This window comes from Pseudoliparis swirei, chromosome 21 (genome assembly GCF_029220125.1).
Source record: "Pseudoliparis swirei isolate HS2019 ecotype Mariana Trench chromosome 21, NWPU_hadal_v1, whole genome shotgun sequence".
Lineage (NCBI taxonomy): Eukaryota > Metazoa > Chordata > Actinopteri > Perciformes > Liparidae > Pseudoliparis > Pseudoliparis swirei.
In genome coordinates this window covers 2,650,930-2,660,819 of record NC_079408.1, presented here as the reverse complement: position 1 = coordinate 2,660,819, position 9,890 = coordinate 2,650,930, and the positions used below count along the sequence as shown (strand labels likewise).

Genomic DNA, 9,890 nt, shown 5'->3' with positions numbered 1-9,890 from the left:
CATAACGCCCTCCTTGTTTCATCATTTATTGGTGCTTTAAACCCCGAAATAAATTCACATTTTCTTACAGAATTCACAGGAACATTCATATAAAATAACAAACGCATACCAAAGACCTACGTCTGCATCACACCGACAGGACTACACATTAAGGTCTTAAAATGCACTTTATTGCCTCGTCCGACCAAATATTAACCTTAAAAATGTTCTTTGTTGCCTCAATTTACCTTTATCTTTTTTACCTTGTCAAACTAATTTTCACTCTTAAATAATTCAATATCTTCCCTCAATTCTTTATCTTTTATAAATGCACCTCCAACCTAAGTTGTAATCCCAGATTTACTGAATTTAAGATGTGGCCAGAAAAGTGAATGTAGGTTAAAAATATAAACATCGTTTTCAAAGACTCTTAATGACTCACTTGCTCCCCCTGCAGGACGAACATGGTAGTGGAGCTTGTGAAATAATGCGTCCCATACAGCCGATGTTGTAAATGCATTTTAACAACGTTGATATTTTCCACCTCGTGCAGACGAACTGACGGCTGGACGTAGAAACAGGAAGTCAGAACCCGGCGGTGGCGGTGGACCTTTGATGGTGAGCGAGATGAAGTACATGAAGAAGATATTAGAGATCTTAATAATCGTGTGAAGCTCATACCTGTAACGATGCTACTCAAGGCAAACGGCACATTTCATCTGCCAGCACATCTTGAAAACAACAAACCTTTATTTACTCTGTAGTCTTTTTCTATTTAGTCTTGTTGTTGTTGTGTGATCACATCTTGAACCTTTTCGTTTCCGTGGTTACCTACAGAGTCACTTCTGTCATCTTTGTCGGACCTTTCGTCCCGCCTCCCTTCTCGTCGTCTTCCCCCTGAAATTCTCTTTGTGCTTTCTCCTTCGCTGCTCTATACTCTTCCTCCTCTTCCTCCTCGTCCAGTTGGAGGCTCCCGGAGGAGAACCTCATCCTGGCGAGTCCGGGGTGAGCGCGCCCCGCGTTGCCCGGCGGGGGCGGGGGGCAGTAGTACGGGTAGAAGACCTCCGGGTCCGAGTCGCTGTAGCTCCCCCAGGTGCCTCTGATCGTGCAAAGGGAGGCGGGGCGATCGGGCAGAGGGGAGGAGCTTAGCGGCAGGTAGGTGGGTCTGGTGGGCCGGGTCAGGTGGGGGTAGTAACCGAGGGGACGGAACTCGGAGGCGGGGTTGAAGACGGGGTTAGAGCTCCTCGAGAGGTGAAACTTCACGTCGGGTTGGCGCGCCGCGCGGCGCGGCAGCCCGGGCAGGAAGTTGGAGTCGTCGCTGTAATGACCCGCCTCCATGCGCCCGGCGCCCGGCGGCCTCGCCCCGGCGCCCCCCGGCTGGTAGATCCGAGCCAATCCCAGCCCGCCGGAGCCGTACGGCCGCTGGTTCCTCCGGATCGGCGAGAGCGACGCCGAGTCGTGGCCCTGCGGGTAGAAGGGCGGCCGCGGCGAACCGTCCGCCGCCGCGTAGTCCCGCCTCCTCTCCTGCGGGAAGCGCTCCAGCGAGGAAACGGCGACGTAGTCCGACAAGTACGGGTAGCGGTCGAGAGGCGAGGAACCGGCCGGTGGGAATCTTGGGAGTATCGGGCGATACCGGTAGGCGGGGCTGTTGGGGTAGAGCAGCACCAGCTGCTGAGCCGGGTGCGGCTGCGGGTTGGGCCGGCGCCGCGAGCGTTTGCCGTAGACGCCGGCGAGCCGCTGGGCTTGGCGCTGCCCCCCCCGCATCTCCTCCGCCACAGACGTGGAGGCCGACCTGGTCTTGGGCGAGGGTGGCGATGCGTGGATAGACAGAGAGAGGGCGGCGACTTGGCTCGGGGGGCGGGACCTCTGGGCGACCTCGACGGACGATTGGCTGCGTCTAGCCCCTCCTCTGATGTCGACGGCGTCCACGCCTCCTCGATGTGGGTCCATCTGGTCCCGACTGCAGACCGCCATGGCGCGACCGGCCCGGGTGAACAGGTGGGAGTGCTCGTACAACTGAGGAGGGAAGAACCACGAACATCGGACAATACCGCAAGTAACGTTATTTACATTCACTACTAATCCGTCCGATCATTTGACGACCGTAAACAAAGGAGCAGAACCCAAAGACCTTCGAATTACGTAAAGTCGTAAAAAACAAACAAGAAAAGACGATCCAACGTTTCTTGGAATTATTCTACGTAAATCCTCATGCGGAACAGGAAAGACAAGAAGCATGTTTTTATGTTCCTTACAGGCTTCGTACGGTCATGGAAAACCTGGAAAAGTCATGACATTTTAAAATGGTCATTTCCAGGCCTGTAAAAGTCCTGGAAAAAACTTAAACCGCAGAAGTTTTGGAAAACTCATGGAAATGTTTTTATATTCACGTGTTCATTTACACCGAGTTTTAAACAATGAATATATTTTTTGTTTTTTTCCGCGTTGCAAGTGAACGCACCTTAACTGGAAAGTTCGCTGGTCATTTGTGTAATTCAAGGTATACTGTATGCTCTGGAATTCACATTGTTTAAATACTAAATGTTCTCAAAGTCCTGGATATCCACTGGTCAACATGTGTAAGAACCCTGTCCTTACTTGTTTGGAGACGTCTGTGAGAAGATCGGGAGACGAGCGACACTGTCTGGGGTCAAAGTCTGACTGGGCGTACGTCCTGGAGGAAGATGAGGAAGACGAGAAGAAAAGAAGACATGAAGACGTGATGGGACTGAAGGGCGAGGCCTTCCTACCCAATGTCCCTGGAACACATGATTACCTGAAGACAATAGATCGGAGAGTTCTATCTGTTGGCTTATCGGCGAAAATATCGTAAAAACGGTTACCTTCATCAGTCTGTGTCTACGATGAAGATGAAGTCACCCTTACCTGTCGGAGTGCGAAGGCTTCTTCTCCCCTGATCCCAGACACTCCAGCAGCTGCTTCTGCGTCCGCCCGCTGACGAGGACAGTGTCTCAACATTTACATTTTCTATTCTTGTTAGCCAACCAGGAAGTTAGCGTCTCCCAAGTGTAAGGGAAATACGAGTAGCTTTTTATGTCTAAAATCGATATATTTGGGGAATATGGGCCTTGACTTTACTTTTAATAGACTCCTCTATCTATAGACCCCAGTGTGTAGTACCTGTCTCTAAAGATGGACCTTCTACCCACAGTGTGTAGTACCTGTCTCTAAAGATGGACCTTCTACCCACAGTGTGTAGTTCCTGTATCTAAAGATGGACCCTCTACCCACAGTGTGTAGTACCTGTCTCTAAAGATGGACCCTCTACCCACAGTGTGTAGTACCTGTCTCTAAAGATGGACCCTCTACCCACAGTGTGTAGTACCTGTCTCTAAAGATGGACCTTCTACCCACAGTGTGTAGTACCTGTCTCTAAAGATGGACCCTCTACCCACAGTGTGTAGTACCTGTCTCTAAAGATGGACCCTCTACCCACAGTGTGTAGTACCTGTCTCTAAAGATGGACCCTCTACCCACAGTGTGTAGTACCTGTCTCTAAAGATGGACCTTCTACCCACAGTGTGTAGTACCTGTCTCTAAAGATGGACCCTCTACCCACAGTGTGTAGTACCTGTATCTAAAGCTAGACCCTTTGCAGGACAGCAGGGTTCTAGGTGTCGTCTTGGGTTCCTCCGACAGCCGGAAGAAGGCGTGGTACTCCACACACGTCTTCCAGAAGGACTTGCAGACGTCTCTGGTGGCCATGGACAACTCCAGAGTGTCCTTACCCGACGGCTGCGTGGAGAAACACTTCCCGTCAATGGACGCCGCCGCGTGCGGTACGGACGGACATGGAACACGCGGCGGATCCTCACCCCGACTTTGTCGTGCAGTTTGATGAGGAAGTTCTTGCGCTTGAAGCTCAGCTTGCGGATCTTCGCCCAGCTGAAGGTGTTGATTTTGGTGTTTCCCTGGAACCAAAGAAAGAGGAATTTAGGTCAGTTTTAACGTGTCGGTGGGGATGAATTAAAAAGTCAAGGGATCCCAAAAGTCTTTAGGATTCACCGTCCTGATGCCATGGATGTCTGCACCCAATTTTGTTACCAATCCATTGCATATTTGTTGAGATATTTGACTTTGAACCCACAGACGAACCCTTCCCCCGATAGCCGAGCTGCTGCTGGCGCTACAAACGGCGCCCCCTGCCGGCCGAGGAGAGTCACGGCGGTTTGAGACTGAGAGCCACTCACCTGGAAGACCAGGACTCCGGAGTGTGTGACCGCCAAGTTGATCCTCATGCCCTCCCCGTCGCGAGCGGGGTGCGGCCTGATGGCGTACATGTCCAGCTTCCTGGCCACCTCCAGCAGCTGGATGTCAGAGTCTCCTGGAGACGCACCTCTACAGAGAGCGTATCAAATCATAGTATTATATCATATTATATCTTATATCATATTACATTATATCATATTATATTAGTAATGGGGTTGCTTTGCTGCATTTGTTTACTCAGAGCATTGAACCCATTGATTTTGAGTTTATTAGATTTTTAGTGGTCACCATCTGGATTTTTGACTACAGACCATAAAGTATAAATGATGACATCATGCTGTATAGAAGAAGACTAGAAACTAGAGACTGAGACATAAACTCATGTTTACAATGTTTACTGAGGGAATACATCAAGAGAAGTAGAGTCACTATATAGACTTCTATACAACCAGAGGAGTCGCCCCCTGGTGGTCAGGAGAGAGAATGCAGCTTTAACACATGAAACATAGACTTCTATCCAACCAGAGGTGTCACCCCCTGGTGGTCAGGAGAGAGAATGCAGCTTTAAGACACACAGGAAGTGTACCTGTGTTTCCTGTGGTACTTGGTGATATTGTGGTCGAGGTACTCCTGGTTTGGGACGTACTGCTTCATCGCTAAATGGTGACTGTCCAGCTCCTCGTCATAGTCCCCTATCTCTGCTGTAACACACACACACACACACACACACATTTACACACATTCAGCATCGACACGTCTCACACACGACGTTCTCAGTGGACAGGAACGCTTACACTGCAGTATGTGAGAGACCAGCAGGGCGGCGCTGTTGTCGTTGCAGGTCAGACTGCTGTTCGACAAGTCCTGCTTTATCTGTAAGGCAAAAAGATACCTACACACACACACACACACATTAAGATGATCTATGATCGTAACTCCAGTGCAGCATGGACCAGACGGCCGGGCGCTGTCACCTGGTGAGGCTCCTCTTCAGCTGCCCGGGGTCGGGTGGGAAGAACTTCACCATGAACCTGAAGAACAGATCGCTGGTGTCTGAGAGGAGAGCGCGAGGGAAGAGAAGCTCAAATACACAACAGAACTAAAGTTAATGCACTGAAAAAGAAACAAAGTTAATGAAGTTTAAGGATCTGTCGACGAAAAAAAGGCTTGAGTCTAAAGGCTCTCACTGGTCCAAACACACAGGCCTTTATCTTTAATTTAAAATGTAAAAGCGTTAAGTTACATTTTCATAACTGGCTCATGATTATAACTCATTTCACACATTAAACGAATCCTCACATATCGGTTCGTACGATCCTCGTTTTTTTCGTGCGTTTCCCGCCAAGAATCCAGCAACACGAGTCGATTTCTGCTCTTGACTCGTTTCTAAAGTACTAAAGTTAAATAAATGAACGTAAACTTCTGGGACACGAACAGAGGTCTCCTGGGTGAAAGTCCTTAAACACGCCGATGGGTTCATTTGTATTTAAAAAAAATACTTTCTGGTTCACGATTAAATGCAAATTGATTTTGTGGGGAAAACTACGAATAACAGTCATTCACGTGAAATGTAAAGAAGCTCGTGGAGAACACTGAGAAACGATGAAGAGGTGCGGCTTCCCTCTTCGGACCTTATGTCAGAACCTTCCCATCCCATTTGGATCGTGAATGTATTAATAAGCGTGTGAAACCTTCGGGAACGTCTAGTCGACCATAATCAGATGACTCCAGATCGCGGTTCAGACGCTCTGCTCATTTTGCTTTAATTTCAAAATAAAAGCCTCTAGAACTCACATGTGATCTGTTTGCCGAGCGGCTTCAGCAGCTCCAACCACACCTGCAACCCAGAAACACGAGGTGAGTGACGGAGGACCCTGATTGGTCGGCGCCGCCAGCGCTCCGGTCCTCTTACGTAGTTGCCCCCGTGGTGCCGGAACTCCAGCCCGAAGTATTCCTTCTCCAGCAGCTTCAGATGGCCGCACACTTTGTTGAAGAAGTCGCCTCCCAACATCTTTTGCTGAGTGAGAGACAATTAAAGGATAAAGAGAGAGAGGGATGATTGGATTTTTTAAAATTGAGATTCCGGGTCTCCTCGGGGACTCCGGACCATGCGGAGCAGCTCTTTGTGACTGAGTCCACTTTGCATAATGAAAGCTCGTATTCCGTTAGCCGGAGGTTCAGCAACTCTTTTACATTACATTACATGTCATTTGGCTGACGCTTTTATCCAAAGCGACTTACAGTCCTGTTACATTCATTCACTGTAGAGCAGCTACAGGGAGCAACTCAGGGTGAAGTGCCTTGCTCAAGGACACATCGACTAGGGCGGGGATTGAACCTTCAACACCCTGATGGAAAGACGGACCTGCTACCCACTCACCCATAGTCGCTCTTTTGAATTTCACACTGAACTAGTGAAGCTCGGAGGGTCAGGCGGGTGATGTCAAACACGTGATGTCATACACGTGTTGTCATACACGTGATGTCATACACGTGATTTCATAGACGTGTTGTCATACACGTGATGTCATACACGTGTTGTTGTGAATAAGTAATACTTTGAAATTCACTGCTAACGGAAGTGACCACGTGGTAACGACTAACAGCTAACAGAAGCGTCATGTTTGGGTAGCGGCTAACGAAAGTCACAGCGTGTTTGGTTTACAGCTAACGGAACTAACAGTATGTTTGGCTAACAACTAATGCAGGCGATCCTCTTTTCCTCCTCTTTTCCTCTCTTTTCCTCTCCTCCCCTCTCTCCTCTTTTCCTCTCATCCCCTCTCCTCTTTTCCTCTCCTCTCTCCTCTTTTCCTCTCCTCCCCTCGCTCCTCTTTTCCTCTCCTCTCCTCTTTTCCTCTCCTCTCTCCTCTTTTCCTCTCATCCCCTCTCCTCTTTTCCTCTCCTCTCTCCTCTTTTCCTCTCCTCTCCTCTCCTCTTTTCCTCTCCTCTCTCCTCTTTTCCTCCTCTCTCCTAGATGCTGCCTCTGCGTTGCAACTCAAGATGTTTTTTGTATTTTTATCGATCGCTGTCTGCGAGCCGGTAATCTTCCCCCGGTGGGGGTCGCTGGACGCCCTTCATTAACTTGTCATGAGAGGAGGAGGAGGAGGAGGAGGAGGAGGAGGAGGAGGAGGAAGGTCGGAGCAGCTGTAACCGATTATAAAGAGAACACCGGCCTAACCGACGATTACTGGGAACAAACGACCGCCCACAGAACGAGCAGGCAGCTCCAAATGTGGAGAGGAGAGAGTACTTCAGAGAGTACTGTCGTAGACTTCTATACAACCAGAGGCCCCCTGGTGGTCAGAAGAGAGAATGCAGCTTTAACACATGAAGCGTAGACTTCTATACAACCAGAGGAGTATCCTTCACATCTTAGTGTGGGTTTTGTCACACACACACACACACACTATATTCATCACATGGTTGGTAGAGTTTTTGCCCTCATCTATTCATCCCCTTTTTTTCCCCTCTTTTTTTTCTTTAATTCTTCTATTTCATCCTACATCTCTCAGCTCTTCCTCCTTCTCCTCCTCCTCCTCCTGTTAAGATGCTACTAAAAGTCCCGCAGGCCGCTGGGAAACCGACAGAAAAAGCAAAGGCGTTGAAAACAGGAGCTACTAACACAATACTGTGAGCAACACACACACACTCACACTCACACACACACACACACACACACACACACACACACAGCTTCATGAAGCCCCCAACGAGGCGTCGGTTCTGGATCTCAGTGGACCTTTGTTGTCGATGTTTAACTTCTGATATATTTTGTGTGTTTGTGGACACGAAACATAAAAATATATATTTAGTGTGAAGAAGTAGAAGATGAAGAAGAAGAAGATGAAGAAAAGGACGTAGAAGAAGAGTTGTTGGCTTCTGATCGGTGAATACATGGATAGATGGATGGATGGAGGTAGAGATCCAAGGATGACACGTTAATTAAAGGTATTATTACCACAATGTGAACAAAGTATACAAGATGTATTATAATATTATTATTAATGTGGAGTTCATTTTAATGACTTTATAAAAGCTCATCATCATTTATTATATTTATATTTAGTATTTTAGGATATATATATATTTATATACATTTAGACCCAAAAGCTTAAATGTTAAGGTTAAATGCACTTTAATTAAATATAGTTTATAGTTCTAAATGCTGACTCCCAGAAGTTCGCATCCGGGTGTTTATTAAAAACAAACGGATCAAACATACGGGATATATCTAATGTGATTTTAAATGCAGCCAAAGTCCCGTGGCGCCGGACTCACCTCCACCTGGAAGGAGCGCTCGCTGTCGTCCAGGAGCAGCACGCGCAGCCGGAGCGCCGTCTCCTTGGAGGCGCGCCGCCGGGTCCTCCGGCGAGGGTCCCCCATCCCTCAGGGGGAACCGGGCGCCACGTGCGCCATGCTGAAGGGGTCCGGAGAGTCCGAGGAGAACCACGACGGCTTCACGCGCTGCTCCTCCTCCTCCTCTTCCTCTTAACCATCATCTTCCTCCTCCTCTCCGGGGACCTGCAGCTGGAGCGAGAGACACTGAACGCACCACAGCACAGCTTCTGGACACGTCACCACACCGCAGAACAATACGGGTTCTAAAAGGGTTCTTTGAAAGGCTTTGTGGTTCTACTGGAGAACCCTCAACTACTGGAGAACCACCACAGACTGGAGAACCATCAACTACTGGAGAACCACCACCTACTGGAGAACCCTCAACTACTGGAGAACCCTCAACTACTGGAGAACCATCACCTACTGGAGAACCCTCAACTACTGGAGAACCGCCGCCTACTGGAGAACCCTCAACTACTGGAGAACCACCACCGACTGGAGAACCATCCCCTACTGGAGAACCCTCAACTACTGGAGAACCACCGCCTACTGGAGAACCCTCAACTACTGGAGAAACACCACCTACTGGAGAACCATCACCTACTGGAGAACCCTCAACTACTGGAGAAACACCACCTACTGGAGAACCATCACCTACTGGAGAACCCTCAACTACTGGAGAAACACCACCTACTGGAGAACCATCACCTACTGGAGAACCCTCAACTACTGGAGAAACACCACCTACTGGAGAACCATCACCTACTGGAGAACCCTCAACTACTGGAGAACCACCACCTACTGGAGAACCTTTCTTCCTTATGAGACACTTTTATAGGTTCTTTGAAAAGCTTTAGGAAATGGTTCTTTAGGGAACCCTTGTTTGAAAGGTTCTTTAAAGGAACCAAAAATGGTGCCTTAAAGAACCTTTTATTGAAGGTTCTTTGAAAAACTCTTTAGGGAAATTGTGCTGTCGAGAACCCTGGTTGGAAAGGTTCCTTGAGGAACCAGAAATTGTGCCTTAAAGAACAAAGGTGCTCTGAAGAACCTTTAAGGACATGGTTCTTTAAAGAACCCTGGTTTGAAAGGGTCTTTAAAGGAACCAACAATAGTGCCTTAAAGAACCATGTTTTACCGTTCTTTGAAGAACTATTTAAGGACATGGTTCTTTGAGGAATCATGGTTTGAAAGGTTCCTTGAGAAACCAGAAATTGTGCCTTAAAGAACAAAGGTGCTCTGAAGAACATTTAAGGACATGGTTCTTTAAAGAACCCTGGTTTGAAAGGGTCTTTAAAGGAACCAACAATAGTACCTTAAAGAACCATGTTTTACCGTTCTTTGAA

General features: G+C 48.2%; 1 protein-coding gene across 2 annotated transcripts; it reads right to left on the bottom strand.

The window, feature by feature from the left end:
* Window positions 1–12: 12 nt before the first annotated feature.
* Window positions 13–8,653, bottom strand: LOC130211818 (FERM domain-containing protein 7). Of its 2 annotated transcripts, XR_008835176.1 has the most exons (13): window positions 8,488–8,653; window positions 6,122–6,226; window positions 6,004–6,046; window positions 5,184–5,262; window positions 5,004–5,101; window positions 4,796–4,910; window positions 4,191–4,338; window positions 3,816–3,911; window positions 3,572–3,735; window positions 2,866–2,934; window positions 2,578–2,653; window positions 727–1,995; window positions 13–589 (listed from the first exon to the last, which is right to left on the bottom strand). XR_008835176.1 is itself a non-coding variant. In XM_056442809.1 (12 exons), the coding sequence occupies exons 1-12, from the start codon at window positions 8,590–8,592 to the stop codon at window positions 811–813; spliced, it is 2,283 nt and encodes a 760-aa protein (XP_056298784.1). In that variant the 5' UTR covers window positions 8,593–8,653; the 3' UTR covers window positions 13–810. The 2 variants fall into 2 exon arrangements, 1 of the variants encoding a protein (XP_056298784.1); XM_056442809.1 differs by having other exon boundaries at window positions 13–1,995.
* Between the last annotated feature and the right edge of the window lie 1,237 nt (window positions 8,654–9,890).